Source organism: Orbicella franksi, chromosome 12 (genome assembly GCF_964199315.1).
Source record: "Orbicella franksi chromosome 12, jaOrbFran1.1, whole genome shotgun sequence".
In the NCBI taxonomy this organism is placed as follows: Eukaryota; Metazoa; Cnidaria; class Anthozoa; order Scleractinia; family Merulinidae; genus Orbicella; species Orbicella franksi.
In genome coordinates, this window is record NC_138156.1 from 4477362 (window position 1) to 4492278 (window position 14917).

Here is a 14917-nt window from a genome sequence, read left to right on the forward strand (position 1 = left end):
ACGCTCAATAAAATTTTAGGTTGATATGATCGCTGAAAAATCCAAAGTTTAATTTAGTTCCGCTTCCAACTAGTTCGCTTAGTAAACTTCGGAGACAACACGACCAATATGAAAAACGGTATCGGCTTTTTCTCGCATTCTTGAAAGCCATCTTACGTCTCCTTGACGATCAAATCAAAATTCGAAGACACAGGTACAATATCAAATATATATATGTCCATCAATTTTCAAGAAACGATTTCTTTCTTCCAACCTACCAAGACCAACGCAATACATGCAATGAAACAAAATTTTAGTATAGTTTGGTTACCTCAGAGAAGGCATGCTAACTTTTCCTTCGACGAGAAACGCTGTTAACAACATCAAGGGAAAGGCTCCCGCGTCACGCAACAGACAAAACACCAGAGGATCTGCTTTGCTGCCCTTAGCAAACTTTGTGACGATCACACCATAAGCTCCTAAACCAAGCTGAGCAGTGACCAAGGCACACCAAACTCGTAACGACATGTTTAATATACTACCGTCTACGTAAAACGCCGAATTGTGCCGCCATCTTGAAAAATAATGCCACGTCATGTAAGCTCAACGATTGTGTTACGCGAAGGTGACTTTTCGGTCCCTGTGGTGGGGAGTCGGGAGTAACGGAAGCGAATGGTACGGAAATAAAACTTCTCCGAATGGAACATTTTTTACTAATTCACGTAGAACGCATCTGAGCCAAATTTACCTGCAATGCAGGACGAAATTATCAAGTATGAATCCCATTTACAGCATCTATCGATATCTGGCACAGCTACCATTACCATTTCCATTTTCATTACCATTACCATTACCATTACCATTACCATTACATGTAGTATTACTCTGAAGACAAGCAACAGACTGCAAGGCTGATACTACGTGAAAAACGTTTCGACACACCAACATGAGAAGAACCGATAAAGTAGGATCGCAACAGTGGACAGCTGTTTCGCCCTTCTTGGGGCTCGTCAGTACTGTGTAGCGAAGATATGTAACGCCAGCCCAAAAGCCAACGCACATAAATTGCAAAATGACCCGTGCACTATATCAAGTTCCGTACTATGAACTCACTTGCGCCCCGAAACACGCGTTGCCACATCACGTGTTTCGGGGCGCAAGGAGATAAAGTGTCAAGATTGGTGTCTCGAAAAGCAAAAGAATAAATGTGGCTGGACAAGGCCAGCCTAAACATTTAAACATTCAACCGCATGGCCAGTACCATGCTTAAAAAAACGCATCGTATCGGATCTGAAAAGACCTACGGTCCGAAAATAAATGAGAAACCAGAAACTGCAAGGGATCGCATACGATAAGCGCTATACATCAAAAGCTAAAAAGGGAAAAAGAAAAAAAAAAAAAAAAAAAAACAGAAAACAACAACAGATGGCAAAACCGAAAAACCGGATATTTTAAGTGTGAAAATAACTAATTACAAAGCCCAGGCCGAAGCATAAGAGGAGATATGAGAAGCCTATCACGGAAAACCGAACACCGCCTCCCCCTCCCCCCCCCGCCCCACCCCGCCTCCAAATCGACGACCTTACGGTATCTTTCTAACTATTTAAGTGCAATTCTCATTCACGTTTGCAGGAATTGTTTTAATGTACGGTTTTTTTACGCTAGTGCCTTAACAACATTTTTTTTTCCTGAAAAAAGAAAAGCTGAAGCTGGTTGTGGTTCGAGTAACTGCAGTCGATCACTGACATTTAATGCGCAGCAGAGAAAAGGCTCAAAAAGGCGACAGCTGCTAAAAGATGAGACGAAAATTGGGTGTAAAATGTTTGGGGGAGCGGAACGTTTACACTTTCCTCCCCCACCCCACCCCTAAACCCCCACTTCCCTGTGTCTCACAATACACTAATATTGAGCAAGGATTGCGTGACAAGCCAACAGGAACATGCGTGAGCTAGCTGAAACCTGATCCAAAGACATGATGGCTTTCCACAAAACCTCTTTTCAGACATCGCTATTCGTTTCCTTCGCTTTTTTTCTCTCTGCAGGTGTTACTTGTACCAGGGGAATAATTGTTTGCCCAAAATCGAGCTCGAACTTCACTGTCGCATTCCGGCACGACCCTCCATACGTGAAAGTCAATGGCACAAAGTGGAAAGGCTTGCTCTACGATTTCGTACAATGGGGCTTAATCCGATGTTTTCATCAATACAGCTGCAACACGACAGCGATCCATTGGAAAGAAATATTCTCCGCAGATCGTTTGAGCTCAGTCGTTCTAGACAAAACGACAGACATCGCAATGCCGATCACACCGTCTCTCTCTTCGTCGCTGACCGAGGAGTTGAGGAACTCGAGGTTCACTGGCGTCACGCTTGTTACAGTCGTAAAATCCCCTGGACTAGCCTTGGTGATCGATTATCATGCTTGTAAGATGAAGACAGAGAAGTTGACTACCAGCACAATCCTGTCTGCTTGGCCTGTTGGTGCTGTGATTTTACTCCTGGCTGGTATCTCGGGGATCTCTATCTGGGCACTGGTGAGTACTTCCGATAGCTTCATATTTGTCGTCACCATCTCTTTTAACATTGTACGGCATATGACACTCTGCTCTGTGATTGTTCCTAACCCGCGAGCAAAATCTCTTCAGAGCTCATAGAGCTCTAAGAGCTGCCACAGTATGTTGTCTGTACCTTTCCCTACTCCCTCAGTTAATTAAAATTACCTTTACTCGACATCTGAAAGGGAGGGACTGCAGGAACGTGCCCTTGAAATAATAATGCCTCAAGCCAGTTCTTCACGCAGCTCTTGGAAGGGAAAACACTTCCAAGCAATGACACTGAAATGAGAGCTAGCCAGCTGAATAGGATTCATTTCATTTAAAAAGACTGTCCCACGCACATTGCATCATGTCCTTTTGTTATTGTTATTATCCGGGACCTCCTTATTTGGGGATGGACACACCAGTATCGTTATCAATGGAGGTCGATGTCATCAAATGAAAAATTTCAGGAAACCGATTCCTGTGAACTGGCCTGTATTAAGGTCTAGGTCACCGTAGGGGCTCCTCTCTTCCAACTAGCATTGTATAAGACAGACCAGGTGGACCAAGAAATAGGGTATGGTTTTTTCACTCTAGTCTTGAATTGGGTATGTTTTTTAGCGGAAGCTTCGTTTTCATCATTATCAATAACACCATCAACAAAAGCCCTTTACAATCCCTTTAACATAGGTCTGAACTAGGGATTTAATTATAAGGCAGGTTTGAAACAGGGTATTGATTAAAAGGTCAGGTTATAAATAAGGTATCGAATTTTTGGTCAGGTCATAAATAGGGTAAGGGTTTTGGGAAGCGGGCCGTACATCCGCATCCAATTTCTCTGGGAGTATCCCCCATCCCCTGGGTTCCAACTATGCCTTGGAGAGAGTTATAACTTTAGTTTGTTATTATGGCGTGCAAAATCACAAACAATATAAATGGCATCTCATTTCCAGGAAAGCAGCAGCAACCAGCAAGACTTCCCATTATCCTTTGGAAAGGGATCATCCGAGGGATTCTGGTGGGCTCTTATTACTATGACAACGGTCGGGTAAGGCCATCCTAACTTGACTACGGTACGGTAAAAACAAGCGAGAGCTGGTACTATCAATTATATCATGTACATTGCTGTCGTTATTTTTCACGCGATCATAATTCCGTTCCGAACATCGCAGCTTGTGTTATTTGATTTTACAAGGCATGACAAAGACTAGCCGCTATCGAAGACGTTCTGATGGCTAGCAACTCACGCCTCCCCGAGATCGCGCGACGACCCGCCCCAAACAGCGTCTGCACAAAGACTAGCAGCTACACAAGACTTGGCTATTTATCAACCTGGCAGCAAGCTGATGAAATAACGTTTTGAGCGTTAGTCCTTACTAGTGGGAGTACCAGTGAGAGCACATACTAAGGGTTTCGCTTGCCAAGCCACGCAGCCCGACAGTTTCTTCAGAAACTAATACCTTTCTATCCGTTACTTTCAATTGTTCCTAAATGAACCTACAGATTCAGTGAAAGATCGAATTTACTCTTTCAGGTATGGAGACAAGGTTCCCCGGACAATATACGGTCGAATGTTTTCCGTGCTGTGGATTCTCACAGGCGTCTGTCTTATCGCCATCTTTACTGCTGCTGTGACCAGTGCCATCACTGTATCTTCTGTCGACTCCGACTGTAAAAGCACGCAAGGAAAACACGTAAGCGATCTTTCTTGTTTTACCCGTTTAGACAGGACAACAGATCTAAGAGGTGGACAACTTCTATTTGTTCTATTTGTCTCTAAGACCGAATAATACGAGCACGAAAATAGTGTGATAAATCAGACGCAACGCAACGATCTATGAGTTGAGTTCGTTAAGCCCTGACTCGTTCTCAGTCGTCTTCATACGACACGCGGTACAGCGCAAGGTGTTCGAGAAGTGCGTGGTTAGGAAGCAAGAAGTGACCTACCCACATCACCTTGTGTTCCCACCTCGCGCCGTGCCGCGCGCTGTGTAAAGTTGTATTAAGAAGAAAAAAATAGCTTTGATTAAAATTTACCACATGCTTTGAATGGTTACTTTTTAAATACTTGACGAGTGTATCTAGATGCATGCATTTCAAACCAAAATTACAATCGCTACAAAGAAAGGGTTCAGCAATCGTTGCGATCCTTGTATGGAAACAACTTTTCAGCGATCGTAGTTATTGTAGAGAGAAGTAGCGACAATACGACAGGGTAGTCTTTATTAAGACAAATTCGAGTGAGCATAATCGAAAGAAAATCTCTTCCACTGAAACGCAATTTCTCCCAAGAGTATGAACAGAAAATACACAGAAATTGAGAAGGATAATCTCCATGTCAGCCACTGGAATTAAGAGTTAAGTATATAAGGCGGCATTTGACCTATTAAGACATCAGCACTGTTTTCTTTTTCGTTACGTTTTTTTAGCTCGCTGCTTTGAATGGGTCTGCTGCTGAAAAGGAAGCCAGGCATCAAGGGGCGAATGTAACAAGTATTCCTTGAGTAACTTTTTTTACACTATATTACTCTTTGGTCAGAGTTTTGATCAAAATATCTCTTTCTCATGTGCCCAAGCTCATAATATTATTATTTGAAGTCCAATAAACTAGAAAATGATAGAGAGACACAATAGAGCTGGACTCTGGATGGAACGGTCCGATTTCCAGCCCAGGCCTGTGTTACTGTTTTGTGTTCTTGGACAAGACACTTTACTTTCACAGTGCCTCTCTCCACAGGTGTATAAATGGGTACTGGCCAATTTAATGCTGGGGAGGGGAGGGGGGGCTAACCCTACGATGAACGAGCATCCCATCCAGGGATGGAGGGGGGGAGTTAATTAGGAAAAAAAGAGGGACTGGAGGGGGGTAGTTAGTTAGGAAAGGAGGGCGAAACGTAGGGAGGGAGTTATTTAAGAAAGGAAAGAGAGAGGGAGAAAGAGAGAGAATTAGAGATCCGAGAACCGTAGGAGGGATATAGGATGCGAGGAATGATCATGGATGGATGAAGGGGTAAAAGGAAGGAGGTACTGAGGAGAAATCAGAGAGACTGAGCGATGGAATGAGGGATATATAATTTGACTTTCACAGCAAAATGAAGGACGATTTACGCCTTTGAGATTCATCGCACTCTTGATTTGATGCGTTTAACCTTTAAGACTCATTTCTTTTCTTTGGTGTTTACAGCGTTTGAGATGGAGTCAAAGATGTTTGACAGCTTACAAGCAGGTGAAGTTGAGGGCGTCATGTTGGACAGGTATAAAGCTTATTATTACCTGGACCAACTGAAAAACGATCACTTCCGAGTGGCCCTGCTCCTCGATGTTTCACTGCAATATGAAGTCGCTTTGGTGGACAGAGGCTTTCCTGAGTTCACAGCCAAGAATGGATGTCTGACAAAATTTTTCGCCAATTCGCATCGCGTGGATAGAACGATGAAACATTACATAAGCCCAGTGAAGGTTTGTCATAGTTATAAAAATATACGTCATTAAACTGTATTTGAGCTGACGTCGAGTGTGTGGTCTTGGAGTAGAAGTGAAGATTGCGAAAAGCCGGTTATATTATCTTACGGTTTTATGTGCTGAGAAATCTCTAAGATCACAGGGGCTGATCCCATATAAAAATGATGGACCAGAAAAACCTCTGAAAAAGCCAGAATCCATATTCACAGGTTACATCGTTAAATGTATCGCTGTAGACTTACCATAGACCGATACCACCTGTAAGTGACACCTGTCAGCCTACAGCCAAAAAGTTATGTTGTTAGTTAACCTTTTGTGTGCTTTACTTTGAAAAAATACCTCAAGAGGTACCACGATATATAACGCGTAGCTGTTAAAATTGAAAATGGAAATCCTAAGTGGTTCTAAACCAACATACCAATCAGTACCATATAGGGTCACCTTTCCTCTTCCCTGGAAACATTAAAGACTCGGAAGCACAACTGGGGTACCATATAAATTCGGAAGCTAGCCCAGAATAAACAAGAACAAGAGTGAAGAGCCACTGTTACTAACCTACAAGCTAGCAGTCATAAGGGCAGCAACTAAGTCAGTTCCCCTTCCCTGAAAATGCAGTTCGTTTCAAAACTCACTCAACACCAGAGCTCGAAACTGAACTAGGTTCTTTCCATGTACCTTCTGCAGTCTGTATCTAATCTTTAAGTAACGTATTTTATTTCTGTTTTATCCATGACAGAATGAACAGAATAAGCCTCGTATTCATGATATTTTTACCCTTTCAGCCCTTGGGATCAGCTACTGATACAGTGGGTGTCTTGTCAATCAACTCAACAGCCAATCAGCAGCTCTTGATCGCCTCCGTGTGTATTTATGCTTTGTTTTTGATTACTGGTCTGTGCTGGGAGTTCTTATACCGAAGAAATCACTTCAATCTATTCAAGCCCACTTCACGTAAGTAGAACTCGAGCAATTCTGTGTCACTCGTATACCGAGTAGATCTCGCATTGTCTGTCTTAACCAGTGACGAGTTCATTCAACTCCAAGACAGCCAAAAACGCGTACATTAGTTGCAAAAAATTTCGGACATTTTTTCCCGAACGTTTAATTTTCGGACACTTCTTATCTCATCTCGGACAAATTTCAGACAAAAAATTCGGACACTTTGCTGACACATAGCTAAAATAAATTTACACCTTCAAAACACGAATGAGACTGAAACAACATGTGTGAAAATGATAGTTTTACTGCACCCTCAAGGTTTTAGAGATACGTCGCAGGAAAACAGCACAAGTACTATTGAGCCGTTACCTATCTCAAGCAGTCCCTCAACTAGACTTCGCTCCATAACGGGAACTGAGAGCTTTGGAGCTACTTAAAAGTTTTATACTGTACTGTAAATATCTCTGACGCTTCTATTTTCGGACACTTTTTGTCCGAAATTAAAATCGTCAGAAATTTTTTGCAAGTAATATAGCAAATTTTGAGTATGAGTTCGTCCTTGCATTCTCTTTCAAGACTACAATATTTCCATCTACTACCTTATTCAATGGTTTTACAGATAATTGATACGAATATCAATGTATATCGTAATATTTCATGTCATCTAGATCTTTATGCCTTTTTACACATTTTTTATCCGAAATATTTGTTACAGCATGTGTTTATGACAAAAAAACCCAATCGGTATATATATAGATCGACAGCTAAGAGTTATGAGAAATCTTAAATCCAACGAGAAAAAAGTAGTGTGAGACGTTGGGTCTAGACCACGAAAAGACAATAAATTCCCTGTACCGTTTTCTACGTTCAACAGGCTCTGATGGGCTCTTAGTAACAATTATTGAACGAGCTTACGTTAGACATAAGAATGGAGGACAGTCAACGTTGCGAATAGCATGCATAGCGCAGAATTGACTAAATTGAAAAAAATATCCAACAAATGTACGTGACTGAAATAAATTTTAGTGAACAAAAAACCCCTAAATATCGGTCAATTTTGCAAATTTATTTTGTGAAAAACAACTGGATGACGATCTTGTCAACACTGCTGGGGTGTATGGTAAAGTGGCCGATATCCAATGGCCGGTAAGCCAATCAAAGTCTAGATTCTGAAATTCCGATTATTCAACCGGCCAATTCTTAATGATATAATAAAAGAGATACCTCTACATACGCAATAAAATAAAAAATAGCCTTCATTTGGCTCGGTAATATGCTCGAATGTTCGTGGGCGGACATTATCTGTTCCGAGATCAGCGAACAATTTTCCGAGAGGTTCAAGTTCAAGTTAAAAAGTACAAGTTCCTGTTTCTTAAAAGAAAAAGGGAACTTGTACTTAGGCATGTCAGAATGGACTCTTGGCGTGTATTTGAAATTTAAATGTTTCAATTTTTTCTATGGTTTCTACGTCACAGATCAGAAAAGCTTAGCATGCCCGTAAGCATCTCGTGAGAGCTCTATATCCACGCAACCATAGAGACGTTTTAACTTTTAAAACTACGTTGGTGGTTGGACTAAAACACTAAATATTTACTGACAAGTACAAATAAAGGGTTATTGAATACCGTTTTTCGATGATAGTGAGGGTTAGGAGAACGTCACGATAGGTGGCGCCAGAGGCACCTTTTAATTCACAAATTTTAAGTGGGGACATTTTCATAATGGCGCCCACTTAGTTATTATACAATTTTATTTCACTGCTAGCTGAAATCATGCTGATTGGGTTACCAATTTCATGGACAGGTGAATCTCGACGTGGTGAACCAGTATTTCATATAACACTTCTTCTCTGTCAATCAGTTGCGTTGGTCAGTAATATTCTTACTTTATTTTAGCCAAAGGAAACAAAACTAGAAACATGTGGTTTACGGGGGTTTTATGAATATGGAATATGCAGATAAATGGTAAAGAAGTTAACGAATATTTATCTCATTAAGCGCCAGGGGCAGTGTTTATTATTTTTTCAGTTTTTAATGATTTAAATAGCTTTATTTTTATACAATTTTATTTTGGGCAAAAACCTCGAGTAATTGTGCATTCTCTTACTTCATACATTCATTTTTCAAGGATAGAGGTGAGTTTTACATTTGCTGACTCCATAAGGGCGCTTATTCGAGTGAAGGCCCTTCATCAAGGGCGGGTATTTTTAATCGACGAAACATGTCATTATAATTTTTAATCGTGAAAAATGAATATTCACGTGAGTAGTGGTCAAACAAATGAAAAACAATACCGCCATGTCAGTCTTTCAAGCTCACTGAACGTGGGCAGACGTCAAATACAGCATTTATTCACGTACGTGAACAGCTGGATAAATATTGTACGCCTTCACAAAAGAAATAATTATAAAAGCAACCTAATATTCTGGATGATGATCAGTTGACCTCTCAGTAAGAGTACCTATGACTTTCATCTAACTGTGATGAAATGACAATTAAAAGGATCAAGAAAGCATCTTATTGCTGAGTTGAAAAACTCGTGAGACGTTTAGTACTGCGGCCGAATCTACAATTCAAGATCATGAAAAATCCTCTCTGTGACGAGCTACTGATATACCAGCCCACCGGTACCGAGGTTGAAGATTTCTATCCATGGTACATCGTTAGCTGTGTCTTGAACGTTCTCCTAACCATTACCGCCATCGTCTTGAACAGCGTCACAATCCAGGCGCTGAGAAAAGCTTCCTCCTTGTCAAAGCCTCTAAGAACATTGCTTCTGAGTCTTGCTTTTACTGACCTTGGTGTTGGTTTACTGTGCCATCCTTTTAACATTGCATTTCTGATCAAATGGCTAAGGCAAAATATGGAAAACTATCCAACTTGTGCTGCCTATACAGCATTTACGTTAATCACAAACTCGTTGTCTAAAGCTTCGTTCTTCGGTATCGCAGCTCTGAGTGTAGACAGGTTCTTGGCAATTCACCTTCATCTCAGATACCAGGAACTTGTGACTCACAGGCGTGTTGGTGGTGTAGTAGTCGTGATGTGGATATTGAGTGTGCTTTTTGCATTGTTCAGGTTCTTGGTCTCTACCGATATTACTTACGTGGTTTTTGCCATCAATGGGATAATATGTTACGTGGTCTCAGCGTGCCTATATTTCAGGATTTATTTGGCCGTGCGACGACACAAACATCACATTCAAGCCCAGAATGGTGAAATGGCCGCAAATGTTGCAAGCGCCAGCAAATCTGCAGTCGGCACATTTTATGTTTATCTCGTGTTTTTGTTTTGTTATTTGCCGCATAGTTTTAGTTTGGCTTTCATCGCATTACAGGGATCAAATGCCCAAACAAAGGTGTCCATAATGTATACATGGACCCTGGTATTATTCAATTCATCTTTAAACCCTGTTATTTACTGCTGGAAGTTAAGACCCATTAGACGCGCTGTCATGGACATACTGCAAAATATACTTTCACAACTGAGGAAAGCTTCGGAATAGCCAGAGACAGTACTGGTTGGGTTATAAAAAGCAAAAATCATCGCTTTATCTGATGTCGTTCTCTAAACTTATTCAGGTTTGTCATCTAACATTTTAAACAGTTGATTAAACCATTTGAACCCACCCGGGTAAATCATTTACGCGTACCGGCCCGTAATGTTAAGGTGTTCCCTTCAGTATGAGGCAATAATTGAACAGAAGGAAGTAGAAGTAGAAGAAGACGAAGAAGGAGTGGAAGAAACAGTTCTTAAAAATATTAGAAATATTAAAAATATTCTAACAAAACGGGGCAGTAAGAGGTTAATTCATTCGTTTTTATGAGTTAATGTAAATACAGGGTGTAACTGGCAGCGATATCGGAGAGTAAAAGCAGAATCAAGCGGCAAAGGAAGCTGCATGTAAGGCAGTGGGCGATTTACTCCGCTGAAGCATTCACGGACAAGACGTGAGAAGCAACATGTGTGGAGCAATATAAAGAGCTAACTGAGTTTACTTGATCACTGACACAATTAAGTGGAATGTGACTTTGTTTACAAAACAAAATAAGAGTAAGTGGGCCCCTCCCTTGATATTGTAAATAGTGAAAAGGGAACAAATGTAAACAGTAAGAGGAACTTGTGAATAATAAAATGATTTTCTCAATCAATCGCAGGAGCTCTTAATTCAAATATTTCTGGTCTAGTTCAGAGTGTTAATTTCCGACCTGAAGGAAGCAAAGAAACAGAGGGCAGAAAGCAGCTCGACCGTTGTTAAGCTAGATACTGTGGTGCAAATTGCAAGTGATGGCTTGCACCCAAATGCGACAGATTCAAAGTCGGAAATTGTATCAAACTAAAACTGCATTCTTTTCTCACGCACTTCTTTTCTGCCTGTATAATCTTCGGTCGCTTGCCAAGAAAGAAGTTTTGAAAAACAGCGAAACTAGACGCAGGTGGCTTAGGTGGGTGAATGAGAATAGTAAACACTGGCATGGATACTCATTTAAAATTTTAAAGCACTAATGAACACCATATTTCGTTCAATTAAGCGTTCGGAATATTTATTTCAAATTTCAGGATCTTTCAGATTTTCCCTTGCGAACTTTGTTTTTACACATTTTAATGACCGACCTGCAGAGCGTTAGATAGGATTTTCCCAGATGCGTAAAGAAAGGCGATCGTATGACACTAAGGTTATTTCCTGAGTCGACGTTTTTGCCTCTATCTGTGGGCGTTAGAGGTGTTCTACAGCAATTCTAAAAGCAGCTGGTTTACGTAGAATAATACTGGATACTCACTTAAGGACTTCTGAATACCCAGAGAACTATACTTGCGTGCGGAGCACTTATTGCCAATTTAAGCTTTTCCCTTCTCCATGATCACGTGTCACGATTGAACCGACAGAGCCAACTTTGTTTTTATACGTAATATATATAGTTCTTTTTCCCTTTTTTTCCCGTTTTTTCTTTCCGAAAAACAAGGAGTAATTTTCTTCTCTCTTGGTACATTATTACTTTTTTTAAGGATAGTGATGGCTTCATGATTGTATAGGAAGAAGAACGCTGAATCGAAGATGGGCGCTTAATGGACGAAATACATTATTACAGTTTCAAAAAATTAGTAATAAAGAAGAACAAAAACAGACAGCATCGGGGCTTCATAGGTTTGTTTCAAACCGCAAAACTTTTTCTTACTTTGAAATTTGATCCCTTAGCCATCGTCTTGCTCGAAGCGTATCAGTCAAAAAATGTTCAAAGAAAATAATGATTCAAATGATGATAATGGCATCCAAGAAAAATATTTGACAAATGAAACTGGTCACAACTAAATGTATAGATCAAGGCAGTGCTTGCATTTATATTGCTGATTTAAAGCGGCCTCTGGGTAAAGAAAAAGAACGAAACTGTGGAAGCATTTTCTTGTGACGTTTGAGTGTTGTTTTTAAAAGCAATTCATCGTCGTGAAAATTCCTCTCTGTAGAGAATTGCTGATATGCCAGCCCACCAGTACCGAGGAACAGTCCTTCTTTTCATAATACATCTTTATGTGTCTTGAACGTTCTCCTAACCATTACCGCCATCGTCTTCAACAGCATCTCGTGTGGATTACAGTAGAGATATAATAAATATCTTACTAACCTCGTCTTATCGGTCCGTACTGTAAGTTACGGATCCTCGTTTTTTCCCGGTCGATTTATGACCCGCGCGCTTCGCGCTTGGGCCATAAATCGAAGGGGAAAAAACTCCGTCCGTAACTTACAGTACGGACCTCGAACTCGGAGAGTAAGAGGTATAACATGTTACTTACTGCCTCAATAATCAATCGCTGTATATCCAAATGTTTTAAATAATCTACTGCCCCGTATTATAAAACCAAAACTACGGCTGGTAGTAATGAATTTTTCAAACCTATAGGTTCAATGTAGTTTTACTCCGAAGAACTTATCCATGGTAAATATTGTCACCTTTTTTAAATTTACTTAAGCTTGTTCTTTAATTACACGTAAGTCCTTTGTTATGTATAGGAATGTAGTTTTAGAATCATTGTAATGGTTTTAATGTAGATTTTTATAATTAATTTTTATAGAGATATTAACGATGTTTCATCATTACTTTTTTGAACTTTTCCTTTTTATTGTAGGGTACCTGAACACAACCTTGCAAGCCAAAACGTTTGCAATGTGATTTCGTTGTCCTCAAAAGGACAAGGAAAGGCTAGAAATTATATCTTATATGAATCATTACCGTAATTATGAAAATCACCAACATTTGTAGAAAACAGCAAACAAAGAGAATTATCCCTTTCAAAATCAAAGAAAACGGCCAAAACTTGAGGCCACTTTCCAATTCGAATTGGCCGTCATTTTGAGTATTTTTCATCCAGTCACTTCCTAAAAAGAACGGCGGACACCATGTTGTGTCGTCAATGCGTACATGCAATTGTTTTATGGTTGCCTATTTTTTGTGTGCAATCCACGGAAACCAAAGTGAATCTTTTGTATTAATAAACGTAATAAACGAAAGATTTGGCTACGTTTCCGTAAACTGCACAGAAAGTAGCAAAACAGAGAAAATGTCCTGATTGATACATCTGACTTCGGAATACTTCCCACATATGCTTCTAGGAGTAAAGTTTAGCAAAGAATCCATCTTAGCATTGTCTCTGTTCGTATTTCAAATGATTCACCAAGATTAAAGAAATTATCTGGAAGTACTTGAGGATTTCCTTCAATTTTCACAATTCCATTATCTTTAGATAAGGATAACCAATTCTGCAAACCTCCAGCATGAGAGACGACAAAGAATTGATAGTTCAGTCATCAATTTTTGATCTAATGTTTCTTCATCATTTGATTTCCTCAGGTAACAAGGCAACCTGTAGCTTACCGTTGATAACGGAGCAGTTAACTGAGGTACAGGAAGCCCTTTCGAAGGTCACTTCGCAAGTCCAAAAGATACAAGAGAGTCTGCAAGCGGTCAGAAAAACCAAACCACAAACTGGAAGCAACCAGAATCATTCAAGTGTCTCTGAGATGTCCATCATTGATACTGAAACAGCTGCCTAATTTATAGTAGGTAGTATATGACGGCAACAATTAACTGGCATTTGACATCTATACAGTCGAAAAACTATATGCCGTGTAAAGCAAAGAGATTAGGAATTAAGGGCGCTGTTACTTAGCAACGGCTACAGTAACCTTGTCCGATTAACCACTTTCGTCTGAGTTATTGGCCATGATAAATGAGTGAATCAGTTCCAGGGTTGATCGAAATCTAATTTCTCTTAAAAACATAAACATATTGTTGAGCAGACAGGTGTAGAAAATAATAGCTCCTATCTGTATTCAATGCAAGAATAAAGGACATTTATAATTAAAAAGAGATTAAAATATCATTTGCATTTTTAAAGATTCCCCACATTAGCCTGAGTTGCTAGCTAGTTCCAGTGCAGTACTGAGAATACGAAAATGGTCAATTCGTTAACAGGAAAAAAGACCAATAAGCAAGAGAATCTATTCTATGTATCGTCGATTGCATGATTCGTCGAAATTCCAGTTACATCTTATTAAAGGTACATGAAAATCTCCTTGTTCCCTTATATGTGTTTTGTATAAAGTTTCATTGAAATTTCCTTGTATCTTTATGTGTAGTGCATGAGGGTACATGAACATTTCCATATTCTATTGCAATCAATTCGAATAATGCTCGCCACCAAGGAAATTAGAAAAGAAAATTAACATATATATTTGATTCTCACCTGCATCACCTCCAGACGAAATAACGTTCTGTAAGATAACTTTAACCAGATACAATGGGTGAGCGGTAACATTTAACATATTCTTTCGAAATCCTGCCTGCCTTGATCCTTTTAGACTACACTTGGTGAAACTTTCATTGAAGCACTATATTATTGCCAAAAATCGGTATTTTGGAACGTGCTTCTTTTTAGAATGTGTTTTTAAGCGGAAAAGTGATTGGACTACAATGCACTTATACTAAATATTCACCGGCGCGATTAA

At 39.8% G+C, this 14917-nt stretch overlaps 3 protein-coding genes across 6 annotated transcripts in view; 2 read left to right on the forward strand and 1 right to left on the reverse strand.

Annotated features, from left to right (window-relative positions):
- The window catches only part of LOC145462884 (uncharacterized), an 11164-nt gene extending 9640 nt beyond the window's left edge, over nt 1-1524 (reverse strand). For 2 of the 3 annotated variants that reach the window (XM_081446529.1, XM_081446531.1), the window contains exon 1: nt 311-1524. In XM_081446529.1, coding sequence (XP_081302655.1) covers nt 311-576 — 266 coding nt within the window. In that variant the 5' untranslated portion in view covers nt 577-1524. The remainder of the gene's footprint in view (nt 1-310) is intronic. The other variant, XM_081446533.1, reaches the window with a different exon arrangement.
- Nucleotides 1525-1559: 35 nt separating this feature from the next.
- LOC145463534 (uncharacterized) lies at nt 1560-14905 on the forward strand. Of its 2 annotated transcripts, none has more exons than XM_081447294.1 (7): nt 1560-2512; nt 3469-3563; nt 4050-4209; nt 4945-5008; nt 5700-5974; nt 6760-6928; nt 13761-14905. In XM_081447294.1, the coding sequence occupies exons 1-7, from the start codon at nt 1952-1954 to the stop codon at nt 13961-13963; spliced, it is 1527 nt and encodes a 508-aa protein (XP_081303420.1). In that variant the 5' UTR covers nt 1560-1951; the 3' UTR covers nt 13964-14905. The 2 variants fall into 2 exon arrangements, with proteins under 2 accessions (XP_081303420.1, XP_081303421.1); XM_081447295.1 differs by having other exon boundaries at nt 13039-13852.
- LOC145463540 (adenosine receptor A2b-like) lies at nt 6932-13032 on the forward strand. The gene has a single exon (XM_081447303.1). The coding sequence runs from the start codon at nt 9497-9499 to the stop codon at nt 10418-10420; it is 924 nt and encodes a 307-aa protein (XP_081303429.1). The 5' UTR covers nt 6932-9496; the 3' UTR covers nt 10421-13032.
- Nucleotides 14906-14917: the final 12 nt, after the last annotated feature.

Bases quoted from the DNA above. Each gene is read 5' to 3' on its own strand.
- LOC145463534 (XM_081447294.1), top strand. From the start codon at position 1,952: ATGATGGCTTTCCACAAAACCTCTTTTCAGACATCGCTATTCGTTTCC. The intron at 2,513-3,468 runs GTGAGTACTTCC...TCTCATTTCCAG, and splicing joins GGATCTCTATCTGGGCACTG to GAAAGCAGCAGCAACCAGCA. The intron at 3,564-4,049 runs GTAAGGCCATCC...TTACTCTTTCAG, and splicing joins ATTACTATGACAACGGTCGG to GTATGGAGACAAGGTTCCCC.
- LOC145463540 (XM_081447303.1), top strand. From the start codon at position 9,497: ATGAAAAATCCTCTCTGTGACGAGCTACTGATATACCAGCCCACCGGT.